Below are 20,792 nucleotides of genomic sequence, written 5' to 3'. Positions count from 1 at the left end.
AATCCTATAGAGGGAAGAAATAAACTTTTAATAGGAAATTAATATTATTTAGCATTTATACAATGCTTTAAAATTTACAAATTGCTTTACACATGTTACCTAATTTGATCCTCACAACACTCTGGGAGGTATTATACTCATTTTATAGATGAAGAAATTGAAGCTGAAAGAAGTGATTTTCCAAGGGTCATACAGTCATTAAGTGTGTAAAATTTAAATTCAAGTCATCCTGACTCCATGTCCTATCCACTGCATCACCTACCTACCTGAATGCAGGAGTTTTAACCATTTCTTATGAAAAGATCTGAACTGGGTAGATACTTGAAATAGCACACATAGAAGACAAGAAAAACCTAGAGAGGTAAAAACATCTGAGTAGTTGGAAGGAGCTAAATGAAGATGAAATGCTTATATTCTAATAAAGAAATAAGGAGTAAATGTCCTTTCAGAAGTTCATTGTCTTCAAAAGTCACAGAGGGGGTGAAGGAAGAATACACAGAATGTAGGTGTGATTCTGTTATGTTCTGGTGGTTTTAAAAGAGGAAAGAAAAGTTAGGGGAAAGAAATATATTAGATAAAAAAATAGGAAGAAAAGGGAGGGATTTATTATTTCTAATAATTAGAAAAATATGCAAATATGGAATAAGAGTGGAGATAGTGAGCATCCCATTGACTTCAATCTTATCTGAACTAGGCAAAGCTAAAACACACACAAAAAGAATTTGGCATAAAAACACATTGAATTCAATAGATAAATATGTTGGGACAGAAAAGGAGGAGAAGGGTTAAGAGGGAGAATATAGTTGGGAAAGCAATAGTCACAAGCAAAACAAACTTGAGCATTGGAAGGTGGAACATAATAGGGGAATTAAAAGGACAGAAGCATAGGAACCAGTGATCAAGATCTAGGATCAGACTACTTCAACTATCGATTGCTGGTGGTAATCATATCTCTTTTCTTTCATCACCCTTTTCTCTCTTTGTAAAGAAGGGGGTGGGGTGGGAAAAGAGGGAAAAATTATAAAATTATATGATAAGGAGAAAACACAATGAACAATTACAGACATGATTACGAGTGGGATGAACTCACCCATAAAATGGAAGGGGGCAGGAAAATGGATTAGAAGACAGTATCCAACAATATGTTTACAAGAAACATACTTGAAATAAACATTCAACAAGAATTAAAATGAAAAGTTGAAACAGAACTTATTATGCCTCAGACCAATTAAGAAAAGAAAAGATGGCAACCTTGATTTCAGATAAGGCAACAGTAAAAATAGACAAAAAGATAAGTAAGGAAACTATATCATGTTTAAAGGTACCACTGACAATGAAATATCAGTGCTTAATATGTATGAACTAAAGGACATACACAGCATCTAAATATAAAGGAAAAGTAAATCAAATTTCAAGGAGAAATAAACAGTAGAACTAAAATAGTTGGGGATTTCATAATGCACTTTTCAGAATTAGATAATCTAAAAAACAGTAGGCAAGAAATTAAGGACCTGAATAATTTTTTTTAAAAATTGGATATGATAGATCTCTAATGGTTCGTGAAAGAGAATTTAAGGGAGTACAAATATTTCTCAGCTGCATATGACACCTTGACAAAAATTGACCAAGTGCTAGGACATAAGAAAGCCTCATAAGCAAATGTAGAATAACAGATATAGCAAATACAACCTTTATTAACTATACAACACCATAAAACTTACAATCAACAAAGAGCAGTTGAAAAAAGGATTCAAACTTAAATAGAGACCAAATAATATTGTCCTAAGAATATGTAGGTCAAAGACCAAATCATAGAAACAATGGAGAATTTCATCAAAGAAAATAACAATGAAACAACATACTGAAACTTCTGGGATACACCTAAAGCAGCCATTAGGGGAAATTTTATTTCTCTAAATGCTTATATCAATGAAAGAGAAAAAAACAGGTCAATGAAATGGACATGCAGCTGGAAAAAAACACTTTAGAAAAGCAACAAATTTTTAAAAAGACCAATAAATATAAAAGTAGTCTAAAAATTAAGAAAAAACAAAATTGAAAACAAAAAAGTACCATTGAATAGATAAGTATGATTAAGAAATTAAAAAAAAAAACAATGAATGAATTGCTGTAGGAAACAGCAGTACATTAGAAATGTTGACTTACCAGGTGCTGGCATCCCTACCCTTCCACATGCTATAAGAGTAGTCTGCATTTCTGTAAGACAGGATACTTACAATCCCTAAGAGACAAAAGAAGAACATAGTGTTTCACTGGCTTGAGTTGCTCTTTAGAGTATTTTATTACTCTCTAGGAACTGTGAGCTTCCTTCAGCATTGGCCATAAATTGCATTCACTTTACTTATTGTGGATGTCCTTATGGATAATGTGAAAAAAAAAAGAGAGAATTGTCAAGTAGAGCATGCAATTCTCAGACAGAAAGGGCGTGTTTTGTAGGGTTTGCAATGCAGGTGACTTTTCTGTTACTTGCTAAAGAACTGGCAGTCACATCAACTGCTAGAGAACATTATGTATTTAATGACTATAGTTCACCTCTTAGTTCTAGTTAAAATGCAGTTTGCTATTTGCTATATAAGGTTTTTAAAAAACTGAGTATTAATAAAAAGCACTCATATGAACAGCTCACTACTAATCGGCAAACTATAGTGGAAATCACACACTGCTAGAAATTAGAAGAACTGAGTTTTGTTTCTAGTACCACCATTCATTAGTTAATAGTTTTTATGTGGCCTTATAGATCTTGAGCAAACTATGCTACCTCTCTGACCTTAGATTTCCTCATCTACACAATGAGATTGTTGTTATTCAGTTATTTTTCAGTCATGTCAGACTTTTTGTGACCTTTTTGGGGATTCTTTGCAAAAATATTGGAATGATTTGCCATTTCCTCCTCCAGCTCATTTCACAAATGAGGCAAATAGGGTTAAGTGACTTGCCCAGGATCACACAAATAGTAAGTGTCCAAGGCCAGATTTGAACTCAGGTCTTCCAAACTGCAGGCTGAACATTCTATCCACTGTGCCACCTAGCTGCTCCCGGACAATGAGAAGGATAATAATAATAATTATAGTACCTACTTCTTATTGCTATTATGAGGATCAAATGGGAAAACGGATATGAAAGCATTTTATAGCCATAAAGACTTAACTAATAGTTATTATTATTTCTTTTGTTGTTGCATAAAGGATCTAATAACTTCCTGATGTTATTTGTTATTAATTCATTAGATGTTTCAATTCTTCATGGCACCATGATTTCATTAGTGTGGATACTCCCTCCACTGATTAAAATTTATTAATGATTTATGGTAAGAGCTCACATAGATGAAAAATTCATCACCTGGTAGCCAACTAGGAGATGATCTTCTCTGAACTCACCTAGGTTGATCCTTGGACAAAAGCCACATAGTCACTAGCTCACTACTCAAAGACTTTCTAGCTTGCTCGATAGATCATAGAGAATCTAGAGTTACCCCCAGCCTACATGAGGCATGGTATGAAGGCTTTAGTAGAGGGAGTTTGATTTAGCTACTCTAAATTACTGGCTTGTTTACATTTTTCCTCCATAACCTTGTGAAAAAAAATTGCTGCATTTGGAAGTTAGGAGAACCCTTAAATAAGTGACATGAAGCCCATATGTACCTTCTTTTATTTTCTTCTTCATAGTCTCTTTTTCAGTTATAGGGCTGACACCAAGGATGTTCCAATTATCTCCACTTTCCAGGTAATGATAGACATAGAATACAGGAATGATGCTCATTAGCTCTGCTTCTGCACTCCCCTTTGGGAGATGGCTTAGAGTGGAGATGCCTTCAGGAGTCAGGACTGCAGAAATCACCTCACCAATAAGAGTTCCTGTCAAACCCCCCCCCCCAAGAACACAAAACAAATTTAGACATTGCTGCTTTCTCTTACCACCCAATTGTGGCATAGCAAATTGTAAAGAGGGAAAAAGCACCTATTTTTCTTTCCTTTTATAAGTAGAAAGGTCATTTACCAATGTCACTGTTGTATTTAAGGTGATTTGTTACATCGAGATTCACCAATTGGGGGCATGGAAATAAAGAGGTCATGGAAACATTTTATCACCACCACCACCTCCATCATTGCCTACCCCTCACACACACACACAGGTTTCCAGTTTGTGACAATGTCAAGGAATACAGAGCCTTGGACAACAGGTTCTCATAATCCTAGGAAGGACTTCCCTTCTCAAATTTTACACAATGAAAATAGTCCAAAGGTGGGGAACCTGTGGCTTTGAGGCCACATGTGGCTCTCTAGGTCCTAAAGTACGGCCCTTTGACTGATTCCAAACTTCACAGGACAAATTGAAATTTGGATTCAGTCAAAGGGCCACATTTCAGGACCTAGAGGGCAAGGTGGCCTCGAGGCCACAGGTTCCCCCCTGAAATATCCATCTTCCAGCTGTAGAGTGTTTTAACAGCTGCTCCATTTGGAAATTTCTTAGGGAGAACAGCCTTCATCTTGTAGATAGCTAGGTGTCATAAGGGGGATGGGGTAGACAAAGGGATGGGGAAAGGGAAGAGTGCCTGTAAAAAATATTGGCACTCTCCTGGTCCTGTAGGAGCAGTCCCTGAAACCTTAGTCTGATGGTTTTCCTGTTCTGTTTTAGAGAGATATTGATGCCAGGGGCTGATCAGTCTATGACAAAAAATATTCTCCTCTTAAACTAGATACAAAACCAGTGAAAAATAGAAAAATAACAAAGGGCATGGATGAAAGTCTTTTGACCTTTAGAATACTAGAGAGTACATTTGTATGTATTCCAAAAGCTGGAAGGAGAAAAGGCAGGATGCTCCTGAGTACAAGATTTCTGTAAGAGAGGTCACATGGGGCAATGATAAGAACATAGGACTAGAAGCCAGAAGACCTGGGTTCCAGCTATAACTCTATTACTTAGCAGCTGTGTGACCTTGGGAAGCTACTTTACTTACCTCTTTAAGCATCAGTTTTCTCATCCATAAAATGGGCATAATAATCCCTGACTTGCCTGCCTTATAGGCTGTCAGAGGCTCAAATGAAACAATACATGTGAGAATATGGAAAAAGCTTTAACAATATCATGCCATTATTGAGAGAGACAGAGACAGAGAGACAGAACAAAAGTGGTCATCCATCACAACGTTCAATTTACCTTTTACACTCACAGTCCGTTCTATTTTCGTTTTCGGCACCATATCTAATGGTATCCTGTACTGGAACTCTTTTCGTATGCTAATGGAACCTGAAATGAAAGGTTTTATTGGGATTATGGATGACTCTTGGGGAGAACACTGTCTAACTTCCAACAAACTGCTCCTTCCCTCTCTCCTTTCTGCTTGTCCTATGACCAATTTGCTTCATCTTAACACCTCCACCATCATGTAGAAAAGGGAAAAGAGGGAGGTCAGTCAATTTTACTACTTCCTAGAGAGCATGATAAAAGATAGGCTGCAAGATAAGGAGGGGAAGGAGAGGGAGGAAAGCTGAAGCTAATGGCAGAAATTAGACTTAGAGATTATCTGTGGATTTAATTATATTCTACCTTTCTCTTACATTGCAAAAGATAATTCGACAAAAACTATACTTTTGCCACTCAAATAGCTAAAATAAAACTATAGTTATTGAGGTTAAAATTAGAAATTTTTGTATGTGGATATTGTACTAGGAGACTTATGGCTAGATAACAGTTCATGTGTGAAAGATCTGAGGTTTTTAGTGGACTACAAGCTTGATATAAGTCAATACCATTCTAGGACCCCCTCTACTGATATTTGCTGGGCCAGTATGGTCATCGTTCAAGCTTTTTTCTCACAATTCCACAAACCTCAGATTATTGGGTATTGAGAAAGTTCTGGGCTTGATGACTTGTGCCATGTCATAGTAATATGATAGGGGGAAAAGATAACACAGTCTTAGGCAGCATTGTGAGAGGAACAGAGTCCCAGGACCAGGGAGATGATAGTTCTGCTATTTTATGTTCTAGTCAGCATTTGGAGTTTTATGTGATACACTTTAGGAAGGAAATTGATAAGCTAGAGAGAGTCCAGGGAAGAGAAACCAAGAGAGTGAAGAATCTTGGGATCTTGCCCACTGTGGATCAAGTGAAGGCACTAAGGACATTTCTCTTGGAGAGAAGAAGAGGAAAATGATCACTTCATTCAATCATTTGAAGGGCTATCAGCTGAAAGGGTTCCACTTAGTCCTGGAGAACAGAACTAGTAGCAACAGGTAGAAGTGACCAGAAAGCAAATAGAGGCTCAATAGAAGGTGAGACTTCCTATCCATGACAGCTATCCAAAAGAGAAATGGGGTGCCTCAGGAGTTCCTGGGCTATTCTTCCCTAAAGGTCTTCAAGTAAAGTCTGCATGACCCCTTCTAAGAAATGATGTGAAGTATATTCTTGTTAAAGTATAGGTGGGACCAAGTGACTTTTGAGGTCCCTTCAAATTCTAAGATTTTGTAATTTTTGAAGAATTACAAAACAGACCTTTATATGTGATGTTGGATAGAAAACCACATCTTATCAGTCACACAATTGTCAGTAGTTGGTATCCTTTTTGTTGACTGTGTTGAATCTTTGCTCTAGCTTAGTAGGGTGTCAGTCCTGAACAGCCTCTTGGATTTACTTTCTTGGAATTTGTTTCTTGGCTCAGCAAATTTCAAGCCCTTTTGTCCTCTTTTTTCAGGTTAGGTTGCCCTGTACCCTGCACTAGATATTGTATTTCTAAAACAGAGGCTTGAAGCTCAGATTTGCTCATGGTTCAAATAAGGCATACTAGACAAAATCTGATCTGAACATCTTTCATCAATGTTCATGTTGTAATGGTTTTGTTTTGTGTGCATGTGTGTATGCATGTGGCAGGGAATATAGTAGGGCATGGGGTTAAGGCATCAGGATTCTCACAACTAAATCTCAAGTATTTTTTTAATGATGGAGTCTCTTCATTTGACTCAGGCTGCACAGGCAAGTGCTACTCATGGCCCAATCCTATTACTGATCAACATTTGAGTTTTGACTACTCCATTTCTGACCTGAGCAAGTTTGTCCTTTTTTAGACAACCTGGTGGCCCTTCACATCTAAGGGTTCACCATATTAATGCCAAACTTAGCACAGAGACCTAATTGGCATAGTCCATGTCAGCTCTAAACTCCCCAGACCAAGAGATCTGTCAGCCCCAGCTTCCTAGGTAGCTGGGATTACAGGTGTGGGCCACCATACCTGCCAAGACCACAAATCTTATTAGCATACCTGGTTTCCCAAGCACACACTTCTGATCATATAGAACAAGGAGCTCCCAGGAAACCCCATAGCCCTGAGAGCTTGTAGCCTTCTGCACTCACTGGCTTTCACTCTCTCTTCCAAACCATTCCCAGAGTGCATCCCAGAATGCATCTCACACTAGCCCTCAGCCCTAATTCCTTTGAATATTCACAGTGGAATTAGGATCATTTGTTTCCCTTTCAGACCTCCCCTCCCATGGTGAGAGGTGGGTAGGGAATATTCCTGTAAAAGTGGCAACAACTGTATTTGTCTTTTCAACTCAGCTCTTCAGTATCCAAATCTCCTTATGTTTAACTTCCCCCAGATTCTTGAGAAGTAGCTTGGCTCTCTATGCCCAAATGATCTCTTCCCCGGACTGAAATTGGTAATCTGACCCTCCTATCTATTGTAGAAAACAAAGATGAAAGAGCCTCCCCCAAAGAAGACCATAACTGGGCCCCACATAAAACACAGGTCTAACTGTCATTCCCCTGTGTAAGAAACTTTTGTGACTCCCAATTGTCAATACAGACTTCTCTGCTTGGCAATTAAAGTCCTTCGCAATCTGGTTCCAACCTATCTTTCCAAACTGATTTCATCTTCTTTTATATACTCTATGGTCCAGCCAAACTTGTCAACTTACACTTCTTTATCCAGGTGTATGCTAGTAAATATTTAACAACTGGATCTCCCTCCAAAAAAAAAAAAATATATATATATACACACACAATATACTTTTAAGTTTAATTTGCATTATTAACATTTTCTCTATTACTTTCTTAATTCTAGATAATCAACAAAACAACAAACCAAGTTCTGATTTGTAGCATTTGCTGACATCCAAAGTCTAAATGGTCACACTGAAAATTTAACAATTGGCTCTTGCAAGCCTGGACAAGCTGCTTCTGCACACTCCTGCCTGTGTGCCTCATTCCATTTCCTATGACCTCACACAGGCTGTTCTCCATGCCTGTAAAGCAGCCCCAATTTACCTCTACCTCTTAAAGTCTCTAGCTTCTTTCAAAGTTCAGCTCAAGTGCTACCTCCTAGAGAGGCCTTTCCTGATCCCTATCCCCACTCCCCGCAATAATAATTGGTCCTTTCCCCACTGAAATCACTATGTATTTTTTGCATTTGCTCTGTATATACTTTGCAATGATTTATCTGTGTATGTATTGTTTCCTCCCAGTAGAATGTAAGCTCATTGAGAGTACAGACTGTTTCATTTTTAACTGTGTACATTCCTAGAACCTAGCACGGTGCCTTGTACATATTAGGTGCTTAATAAATGCTTGCTGAAGATCCAGTTTGGGGAACAATTGGTAGTTCAGTTTGGTTAGATACAAATAATTGGTGAAGGAGGAATAATGTGAAAAAATGAGAAGACTTTTAAATTCCAGATTGAGTCATTTGTATCTTATACCAAAGACAATAGGAATCCACTGAAGGTTTTGAGTAGAGCAATAACTTCACAGTCAGACATATGCCTTAGCCAATTGTCAGAAAGATTGACTAAAGAGGTGAGAAACTGGAGTCAAGGAAACCAGTCAGGAAGATAGCATTTATTCAGGAAAGAGGTGATGAGGGCCTGAACTTGGGTAATGCTTACATGACTGATGAGGTAGAATGAGACTGATGAGATACAAGAGATGCTGTGAAAGAGGAATTAAGAGGAAGACAACTGTTTGGATTTGGGGGTAAGAAAGAGGGAAGCTTTAAGGATAACTTGGCAATTACAAAGTTGGGTGACTAAAAGGATGTTAGTGTCTACTACAGAAATAGGGAAGTTTGAAGTAAGGGCAGGTTTTTGGGTATAGATCATGAGTTCTGTTAAGGACATGCACTCGAGATGCCAATGATGCCAATCTAGCTTCAAAAGGCAGTTAACTGATGTGGATTTGGAGGTCAGGAGAAAGACTGGAGCTGGATATGAAGACACAGTAGTCATCTATGTAAAAATGAGAGTTAAAATTTCTGGAAAGACAATGCCTCAAGGTGAGGGCATTATGATCTCTCACAATTAAAAACAACAACAACAACAACAATCTTAACATTGAAATCGCCTCTAAGTATAGAAGGAAAAGAAATTGCCATCTGGGAAGGCTGAAAATAGTGAAACAGTCACGGCTTATTTTTATAACCCTAACTTCCCTGGTGAGATTTACTCAGAAATGAAAAATTATTCCTAGTGTGGAAGTCCAGATGTTCATTCACACACAGGAGAATGAAGATGGAAGAGTCCAGGGAAGTTGCAAACTATAATATCAGTATGGAAGACAGAGTGCTAAAAAGGGAGGAGAAGTAAATGACAAATTGGTTCTCTGGGACTCAAGATAATTCCATGAGACCAAAAAGTAAAATTTATCAGAACTAAATCCAAGAACTACTCCAGAAAGGAGAATTTGGAGGAGATTTCTGTTAGAGTGTAATGAGAGATCGTTTAGCATTTGGACACGGGGCAGAAAGTGGGTTTTGTTTCTGCTTTGTTCCCATGCCTAAAACATCCATATTCACTATGTCGTGTCTTGTTCCCCTGAAGTGCACGCGGATATAATTTCTTGGCTTTGCCAGAGTCTTAGAATAGTACTCTCGATTTCTTAGTTAACATTTATCCTATTGCTACATTAGTGTAAGAAAATTATTGCATTTATACAACAGTTGTTTTCTGAGGCAAAATGAATTCATATCACTTAATAAATGATTAGAAGTTTTCTTTGAGTGAATTCACTCATTCATTTCAAAATACCAGCAATATAATGTTGTTTTTGGGGGGGCTTTTTGTGTATTTTTGTTTTTTGTACTAAACTTGGTATTAGAAGACCAGGGTTCTTTAGTTCTGGCTTTGTCAATTACTAGTGATATAAATTTGGGAAAGTCATTTAATCTCTATGAACCTCATCCGTAAAATGACTATAAGTATTTGTACTTACTTCATAGGGCTACTATGAGGGTCAAATTAGTTAATATTTTTAAAGCTCTTTGTCATGCAAGGTAAAGTGATATGAAAATGTCAGCTATTCATCCATCATATCTTTTCTTTAATCATTTACCTTAATATTTGTTGAATTGCTAATATACATAAGTCCCTATGTATATGTGCCATCTGGGCAAATTGTGTGCTCATGGATATGTATGTATTTACATTCTTTAGTTCTCAGATACATGCAACATTCTAATTAATTTCAACAAGAATGAAAAACTACCAAGTTATGGGTAATAGGGAGGACATAGGAGTCCAACAATGGGTTCATGAAATAATTTGCTTCATTATCTAAATTCTCAAGGAAATTATATAAAATAACTATCTGAATTTCTAATTCTAAGAAATCTTTTGAATTAAGATTTCTTTCTAGGAATAAAAGCTAGCCAGGCATTATTATGTGATCATTTGGTTATTTAACTACATGAAGAAAATCAGTCAATCGTTCTTTTTAAACATTACTTTAAAGAGTATCTGGAGGACCTTATCATCTACAAGAAATCCCTCTCCTAAGTGGACTTTGTCTTGCAAATCCTTCATGATGGTGACCTTTAAAGGTCATACAGCTCCCTGTTTTATGCCTCTTTTGATATCACCAACAGAGGGTTAATGAACAAAATGCTACATGGGATCATAGGTTTAGATTTGGAAGGATCCTTAGAGGTCATCATGAGCCTAAACTCATTCTAGAAATGAGGAAAAATGAGAAAACTAAGGACTGAGGATGTTAAGTGGAGGTCACTGGTGACACAGTAAGAGAGTGCTAGTCCTGGAATTAGGAGGACCTGAGTTCAAATCCAGCATCAGATACTTACTGGCTGTGTAACCCTTGGCAAGTCACTTAACCTCTGCCTGCCTCAACTCTAAAACTGTACAGTTTCTTAATAAAATTATAAAATGGATACAACAGTAATATGTACCTTGCAAGATTGTTGTAAGGATCAAGTGAGATAATATTTGTAAAAGCACTTAACATAGTGCCTGGGGCATACTAGGTCCTATATAAATGCTTCTTCCCATTCCCTTAAATGACTTGTCCAAGGACATATATATAATCGGTAGTTTTGAACCTAGATTCTCTGATTAAATCTAGTGCCCTTTCCACTATATCAGAGAATTTTCTGTGATTTTTGATAGATGAATGACAGACACCTTGTGGGAAGAGAGCCTTTAAAACGCATTTTCCTCTATGAAATCAAATGGCTGAGTCATGGAGTACCACAGCCTCTGAAGAATTGAATTGAAGTTCACTCAAAGGGCAGTGCACAGATGCATGGTGGATGTGAAAAGGCCGTAGCACATTACCAATGAAAAATGGCATATATGCCAGGCTCTATGCTAAACACTTCACAAATCTTATCTTATTTGATCCTCACAAAACCCTAGAAGGTAGATGTTATTATTATACCCATTTTACAGTTGAGGAAATTGAGGTTAAGTGACTTGCCCAGGGTCACACAGCTAATGAGTGTCTAAGGCTAGAGTTGAACTCAGGTCTTCTTTACTTCAGGCCCAGAGCTCTATTCACCACACCACCTAGCTACCTGTTGACAGCACGTATTATAACGGATTTTATTTTTCTTCTTATCTCCAGTGCTTAGTATGGTACCTAGTATGTAATAAATGCTTGTTTATTAATTACTCAACCACTACTTTGAAGGTTTCCTTCTCATTTCTACTGCAGCCACAGACCAACACAGTCAGACCTAAGACCATACAAATTCTCAGAGATGAACCACCTCTAATATTTGAAATTTTGAAATTCTCTCCTCTGCCCATAAGTTCCCCATCTTTGATCTATCCCACTCTCTAACTCACACCACCCATACTCTTTACCCTTATTGTGACCTCTTATTCACTGACCCATCTCTATTCTTCCAATTGATCTTTCAATTCTGTCTTCATTTGTCTGCATACCCAGCTCTGAACCCATGGTTTTCAGTTTTAGTATTTAAGTAGACTTAGCCCTGAAATCACTTGTTACTCTGACTTTCTACTATTTCTTAATTATGAATTCTCATTCCTCAGTAACTCTCATCACCTGATTTCTTCCCTCTTATTTCTGGGCTTCTAAACATCATTGGAAAAAATCACAAAACTGCAAAATCAATTTTGCATAATCACATAGATTTAGAACTACAAGATGTCTCAAAGGCCATTTAGTCTGACCCCTCCCTCATTTTCCAGATAAGGAAACTGAGGCCCAAGGAGGTTAAATGGCTTGCCGAAATCATACACATAGTGAGCATCCAAGGCAAAATTTGAACACAGGCCCCTGACTTCCAGGGCAGAGATTTTTCCACTGCCTCTCAATTGCTTCCTAGCCATTGTTTGATAATCAGTGTTTCTACTCCAGCTTTACCAACTTGTTATCTTATTGCCAAGAATGACAATTCCAGACCATTTTTTTCCCTCCTCTCATCTCCACCAGTACCATACCACATGCTTTGAGAAAATGGCCTAGCTGAGATTAGCTGGTAGGTTGACTTTTTTGTTGATTGGTTTTTCTACACCATTCTTCATGGGTAACATGCCTTTTCATACCCACCATGCATCTCATGCATCTCTTCCATATAATCTTGTGACTCTCTGAACATTCACTGAGCTCTTCTGTCTCCATACCTTTTCTTGCCATGCTCTTCTTGCCTCTCTTTGCTTGTTGTATCCTTTGTTTAGTCGTTTTTTTCAGTTGTGTCTGACTCTTCTGACCCCATTTGGGATTTCCTTGACAAAGATACTGGAGTGGTTTGCCATTTCCTTCCCCAGTTCATTTTCCAGATGAGGCAACTGAGGCAAACAGGTTTAAATGATTTATCCAGGGTCACACAACTAGAAAGTGTCTAAGGCCAGAGTTGAACTCAGGTCTTCCTGACTTCAGGCCCCACACTCTATGCATTGTGTCACCTAGTTGCCCTTTGTATCCTTACCTAGCCTTTGAAGCTCATCTGAAAGCCTCCCTTCTTCATGAAGTCTTCCTTGATCTCTTAACCAATAATAACTTTCTCCTGCAGACCTCACACAGTATTTTGTTTTGTAACTGCCTGATGTGGCTACCATGGAACATTAAGTATTATCATTACATTGGCATTTTATCCTCCTATTTGACTATAAATTCCATGAGAGTAAGGACTACTTACTTTGTCTCTCTCCCAGAACTTAATATAACATTCTGCATAAGTAGGTACTTGAAAAATATTTAGTGCTGTGAAGAAAGCACTTTGTCAATGCTACTACTCTATAACAATGTATGCTATTATGAATTATCAATAATAATAATGATCACTTAACAATACTGTCATTGATAACAACGATATGAATTGTACACATTGTATTTATACAAGGTAAAGTACAAAGTGTCCTGCATACCATATATACCTTGGGGATCCAGTGTGAAACCAGCATGACTTTCCCGTTTGATGCCTTCTGGCTAAAATATAGCAGAATAGAAACACATTTGAGAAAAAAATGAACATATTGTATGTCTTAATCTGGAAGATTAAAAAATCAATGGACATTTAGCCTGAAGAATAGAAGACTTATGGTAGGTATGATTTATGTCCTCAAATATCTGAGGGACTATCAGAGGGAGAAAGGAGCTGTAGGCTTGTACCAGGAGGTTTCAGAGGGCAGAACTTGGATCAATGGGGTGCAAGTTGCAGGAATACAAATGTATGTTTAATATAAAGAAAGGCTTCCTGACCAAGTTGTCCACTTGTCAAATGAGTTTCTGTAACTATTCATGTTATGACATGGTTTCCAGAGCCCTCACCATCTGATCCTTTCCTTATGCCCAGTGATGGCTAGAGAGGTGAGTTTGTGTGTGGCTGTAGTAAATAGACAATGTAAAACACCACAAGTCCTGAGGTCAGGGGAGTGGATATTTCCTCCTCATTGTGCAAACTGAGAAAGGATATCTCCCTCACAATAGAATTTAGAGATGGGAGAGCTTAGAGATCCATCCTGCTAGTCTGTCCTTCCATAATAAATTACAATGCTGAATTTATCATATATATTTTAAAAAGCAAGTGGTGTAAAGTAGAGATTCATTGTTTCATGTACAATCCTTTTTTTGTGTTCTTTATATAAGGAAATGCTCTTTGTGGATGGAATTTGTTAAGCTCTGAAAATAAAATTAAACTCAGCTTCTTCATCTATAAAAATGAAGATAGATACCTCTTGTTAGGTGTGTGGGTTGGCCTAATTGGGTGCTGGGTTCCAACACTTTTGTTTTACAGATGAGGAAACAGTCTGACCAATTGAATGACACACGGGTCATTGGTAGCAGGTAGGAATTTAACCCCAGGTCCATGATCTCTAAACCCTGTGTTCTTTCTCCTCTGTCAGAATCTCAATCAAATTTACTAAAACAGTTATAACATTAGGGGCTACTATTTTCATCAGGAGTTAGAAACATCACAACTATCTTATATTTGAAAGTTCAAGCAGAATGGAAGAGAGGTTGGAGAATCTCGGTGCCATTTCTCCCACTAGGTGGGAATCGCTGTGTGGTTTTGAATAAGTTATCTGATCTCACTGAGCCTCAGTTTACTCATTTGTCAAAGGGAAAAAGCAATGCCAGTCCTGTCTACTCCAAAGAGTTTTGATGGGCCTAAAATTATATCACAGATACAAAATCATTTTGGAAACATTAATGGGACAATATCCATACTATACAACACATGTACATTAGGCAACATGCCATAAATTATCAAAGAATATAACCATTTGAAAGTAAAAAATATTTTAAAAATGCAACCATTTTCCTTACCACTACTCGTAAGGTTTTCACCAAGATTTCTTTTCCATGTGGAGTGTTGAGTGTGAAGTTGATAGTATGAAGACCCAATTCTAACGGTAGAATATTGAACATAACTGACTGAATAGAAGAACCCTCCATATTCTTCGGAACACACTGAGTATGTTTTATCCCTTGCTGATGAGATGAGGAACTTCCAGCCAGACAGATTCCTTCACCCACAGACATTTGAGCACAGAACTGAAATATCAAAGATTAGAAATTGTATTAATCCACTAGTCAGAATATTTTATATCAACGGCAAGAATTTAATTCCTCCTGCTGCTTACAGTATCTACATGATGAGCCCAGGTTCTAAATAATCTTGTAGAACTACTATATCATTAAAAATCATTCAGTAATAAAATATTATTATACCATGAAAAATTATGAAAGATAGAATCCTGGTGAGTTTAGACTGACATAGACTGAAGGGCACAGAAATGGGGAAACAGTTTATTTAATGACATCAACATCATAAAGAAAGACAACTTGAAAAATCCTGATCAGAGCAATGATTAATCACACCTCTATGGGAACATAGGATGAAGCTTGCTACTCATTTCCTGATAGAGAAGTGATTGATTCAAGATGAGAGGGAAAAGACTGTGGCAACGGTGATGCCTACAAAAGAAGAAAAGGAAAAAGAGGAGAATCATTGAAACAGCTGAGAAAGTGCATAGAGGAGATTAGATGGTGTCTCAGAAGGAAGTAGAGGCAAATAGGGCAGTTTTAAAGTAATGGATTGGATTTATTTTGTAGATATTTAAAAAGCAAGTTGTATGGAATAGAGGCTCACAATTTCTTGTGAAATCCTCTTTTGTGTTCTACTTTATACATAGAAATGTTCGTTTTGGGAGGTATTTGTTAAGTTTGGAATAGAAAATTTAAACTTTAAAAATCTGCATTAAAATCATTCAATTCAACTTGGTCCAGTTCCACAAATATTCACTGAGTACCGTGTGGTATTGAGCAAAGGATACTGGAATTAAAATGAAAAGACTTGAGTTTGAGGTCAGACTCTGACACTTACTCATTAGGTGACATTAAACAAGTCACTTCCCTTCTCTTTAGTTTCCTCATTTATAAACTGAGTTTCTCACTTGTCATGTACGTGGAGTGGCCTAGATAGCCAATGACACACCTCCCAACTCTGAAATTCTACAGATGGGGAAACAGAGGCCCAGAGGGACATAATGATTTACACAAAGTTATTGAGCTAGATAGTCATAACTAGAGCTCAAACTTGAGCCTAAAACATAAGAATCAAAAACATAGAATAATAACCCTTCCCATTTGTAGAGTCTAGTTTATGACATGCTGTTAAATCTCTTATCTCCTTTGACTCTCACAATGACCATGTGGGGGCGAGTCACCATTTTACATACTGAATTGAAGCTCAGAAGTCTAGAGGTCATGTAATCTAATCTATTCATTTTTTTTAAATAGAGGGGAGAAAACAAAACCTGAGGCCCAGGGGTATTAAATGCAGTGTCTGAAAATATATGGTTAGCAAGTGACAAAACCAGTACTCAAACCCAGTTTCCCTGATTCCAGGCCAAGTGCTTTCTCCACTCTACTGGGCTGTCTCTTCTATAACACTTCAAATATACTCTAAGGAACAGTGGAGTTGAAATCAATTAAGGAAACTTGTGTCAGACAGGTACTACTTCAGAAGGGATTCGGAGAACGTGACTGGAGGCAAAACTAAGGATAACGATGAATGTCATCTCTAATTCTTTTCTCCTGAAAAAGTATCCAGGGTACACTTTATACTGCCTTCCCCAAAGCATGTCTCTTGTCCAAAGGGCTCAAAGATAAAATTCATTGGATTGGATAAAAAGTGCAGAGAAGGGCTAGACCTAGGCTTCCCAACCCTCAGACACTTGAAAGATTGCTTCTTACATGTCCTTTTCATCAATAGTTACAATCTCTACTCACCTTCATTTCAGAGCTCCTGTAGTTGTAAACAGTTCCTTTCACTTGAATCTGTTCCCCTCTCACCACAGAGTAAGGAATATGCATCTCCAAAAAGATGTCTTTCATTACTTTTGCCTGGAGTGGTTCGGCAACACATATACCTAAGAGACCCAATAGAATATGCAGCAGCCATATTAGGGAACTTAGATCACATTATCAATTCTAAAACATTTTACAGACATTCACTTTAATAATAATAATAATAGCAAGCGTTTTAGTAGCACTTTAAGGTTTGCAAAGCACTTTACATAGGTTATCTCATTTGATCTTCCAGACAACCCTATGAGTTAGGTACTATTATTATCCTCATTTTACAGATGAGGAAACAGAGGCTTGAAGAGGTCAAGCAACTTGCTCAGGTTCACTTAACTACAGCCAAGTCTCCATTAGTGCGAGCAACAAATCCCCTGAAGTGGTCACATGTATTCAAAGTTGCACTATTTGAAGTTAAAATTATGTGAAACATAGTAATTGGTTCCAGTCCAGTGGAAACATAAGTGCTTGAGGTAGAATTTGAACTAAGGTCTGTCAACTGGACTGGAACCAGTCGCTAACCTATGAGTGGCCAGAGCTGAACAAAACAGGCTAGAGACAGGAGAGTCAGGGATCAAACAGAAATTTAATTTCAAAGTGAAGGAAATGGCTTGCAAGCAAGGACACATGTGCCAGAGCCCCATCCTTACTGGGTGGGACCTGAGGCAGTGTGGGGAGATCTCAAGACTTATGCCAATGGGGGCAGCAAGGTGGTGCAGTGGATAGAGTACCAGCCCTAGATTCAGGAGGACTTGAGTTTAAATTCTGCCTCAGACACATAACACTTACTAGCTGCGTGATCCTGGGCAAGTCACTTAACCCCGTTGCCTAGCCAAAAAATAAAAAAATTAAAAGATTTATACCAATGGCTACACAGTGAGCTGTAGCCCTGATGATGAAGGGTAACAGCAACAACATGACAAGTTTGATTCAGAGGCAGGGCTTCATAACCCGAACATGGGACTACAGGTGCTTTTCCAAGCTCAGAGACCATCTGATGCTGGTAGGAACAATTCTGGGATTTTGCTATGGCTGCCATCAGCCAGAGGATGAACACAGAGGATTGTTGTTATGCCAAGCTCAGGGTACAGCCTGCTTACTGGGCCTGAGCTCTGGAAAACATGTCTCCTAATATCTTGACAAGTCTTTCTCACTACGAAATAAAACTCTACTGTAGCATGTAGCTGTTCTCAACATTTAAGGAGGAAGGTCAGGCCATATTTCTCCCTCCATTCTTCCCACATCCCTGAGATTTTTACTTAGTGACACCTATTTTACGAATTTCCAGAATAATTTAATTTAAGTTACTAAGTGGTCATCACCAGTGTCATGGTAAAGGTATTATATAAGGTTCAAACAGAAGAAAGATTTCCAACTCACAGGGAAGTTCTTGAAAATATCAAGTGGGAAAGAGTGTGCTAACTTAAAATGTTCTCATCCCTAAAACTAAATAATTGTATGACCTTAGGAGAGTCGTTTTATCTTTATTTTAATTTTCACTTCTATAAAATAGGGATAATGATTCCTGCCCAGTTGTTGTGAAGCTCTAATAAGGTAATGTATGAAAAGTGCTTTATAACTATAAGGTATGTGAAGAATAATGAAAGTTGAATCAGAACATCTCAGCCCCAACTATGACCATTTAAAAACCCCCCAATAGAATCTGATAAGGACATAGACTGGAAAGAGATAGAAAGGAAACATAGAAGCAAATAGGATATTATTATTTTGTTAAAGTAATTAGAAGAGTCATTTTGTAATTTAAAAATTCTACATATGTGTATACATATATATATGTGTATATGTATATATACATGCATATGTATACATAAATGTTTTTTTCTTTTGCCAAAGCATAAATAATTTGGATTTTATGGTTTAAGGCATGATTTTATTCCTTGGTTTATTTGAATGTTTTCACAGACAATGATTATGTTTATAATAAAAATTACTTTAAAAATAACTGTTATGTGTTATATAGTCAGCTATTACTATCCAAGAGGAAACTGACATTTTATGAGATAACAAAAACACACACCTCAGGTTTGAAGTAAATTAGATAAAGCTGCTTACCTTTGTCTGAAATGCCAATAGCTCGAATCTCCCAGGTAGTTAGAGAATCGGGTAGCGTCAATGGAAACCTGTACCTGAAGGTTCAGATGTTTCATGACATTCCTATAGAATAGGAACTTAACCCAAAGCTGTCAAGTACTTAGAATTTTATTTCTTTTCACTATTAGGATAAGAATAAATTACAAGCTGACAATTTCACACCAAGGATTTATTTTAAAAAGAAAAAAATCTTCTAGGTGAATGTTTTAGTTTAGAACATATTTGACTTACTCTCCTAGATTGTCTCTATTTTCAGTTCTAGTGTGGTTTATAATGTGTTCCTATTCAGAAGGATGGCTTGAGATTTTCAACAATCAAATTAATATTAAAGAATATTTAATGTATTCTACTTGCAAAAGGCAGGGAAATGGAATGCTATATTTTGGTCATATTCTCAACCGCCTAGGCTGAAAGACTGAATTTCCTGGTTAAACCTGAGTGAACAAGAAAAATCAATTAATAGAATACAATATCTTCCTTGTATCTTGGTTAAGTGAAATTTTATATGACTTACATTTCTTGGTAGGGAAATTCCCTCCTTTTATCTGAATTATGAAGAGATGGCATTAGGCGTACAGAGATAAATTCCAGTGTTGTAGAAAGAGGACAAGATGAACAAAAAAATCTGGGTTCTGTCTTAGTTTCTGCCATTAATTCATGGAGGCAGAGTGGCATAGTACATAGTGCAATGGATGTGGATTCAAAAAGACCTGTGTTCAAATCTCATTTTAAACACTTAACTAGCTATACAACCCTGGGCAAGTCACTTAACTTCCTTGGGTATTATTTCCTTTATGAGAAGGTTGAATTTAATGGCCTTTAAGATTACTTCTAGCTCTAAACTTATGCTCCTATGAGTACAATGACTTTGAGAAAGTAATTTCACCTCTCAAAAGGAATTGGAGAGCTTGGAATATGATATTCCAGAAGTCAAAGGAACTAGGATACAACCAAGAATCACCTACCCAGCAAAAACTGAGTATAATCCTTCAGGGGGAAAAATGGATATTCAGTGAAATAGAGGACTTTCAAGCATTCTTGATGAAAAGACCAGAGCTGAATAGAAAATTTGACTTTCAAATACAAGATTCAAGAGAAGCATGAAAAGGTAAACAAGAAAAAGAAATCATAAGGGACTTATTAAAGTTGAATTGTTTATATTCCTACATGGAAAGATGATATTTGTAAATCATGAGACTTTTCTCAGTATTAGGGTAATAGGAGGAAATATATATACATATATGTGTGTGTGTGTGTGTGTGTGTGTGTGTATGTATGTATCGACAGAGTGTATAGGGTGAGTTGCATATGAAGGGATGATATCTAAAAAATAAAATTAAGGGATGAGAGAGGAATATACTGGGAGAAGGAGAAAGGGAGAGGTAGAATGAGGAAAATCATTTCACATAAAAGTGGGAAGAAAAACTTTTACTGTAGAGGGGAAAAGGGTGGAGGTGAGAGGGAATGAATGAATCTTACTGTTATTGGATTTGGCTTAAAGAGGGAATAACATACACACTCAATTGGTTATGGAAATCTATCTTACCCTACAGGAAAATAAGGAGGGAGGGGATAAGAGAGGGAGGGATAACAGAAGGGAGGAC

The 20,792-nt window shown here is 37.3% G+C and overlaps 1 protein-coding gene across 1 annotated transcript in view; it reads right to left on the bottom strand.

Moving 5' to 3' along the window:
• C5 (complement C5) overlaps positions 1-20,792 on the bottom strand; it is a 114,399-nt gene that overhangs the window by 53,460 nt on the left and 40,147 nt on the right. Inside the window, 7 exon segments of the mRNA XM_078150166.1 lie at positions 2,167-2,242; positions 3,663-3,875; positions 5,179-5,268; positions 13,635-13,695; positions 15,037-15,264; positions 17,005-17,144; positions 19,150-19,223. Coding sequence (XP_078006292.1) covers positions 2,167-2,242; positions 3,663-3,875; positions 5,179-5,268; positions 13,635-13,695; positions 15,037-15,264; positions 17,005-17,144; positions 19,150-19,223 — 882 coding nt within the window.

The sequence above is a fragment of the Phascolarctos cinereus genome, unplaced genomic scaffold (assembly GCF_003287225.1).
Source record: "Phascolarctos cinereus isolate Bilbo 61053 unplaced genomic scaffold, phaCin_HiC Scaffold_2;HRSCAF=192, whole genome shotgun sequence".
In the NCBI taxonomy this organism is placed as follows: Eukaryota; Metazoa; Chordata; class Mammalia; order Diprotodontia; family Phascolarctidae; genus Phascolarctos; species Phascolarctos cinereus.
Note: the sequence above shows the minus strand (reverse complement) of the source record. Positions and strands in the feature narration are given on the sequence as shown.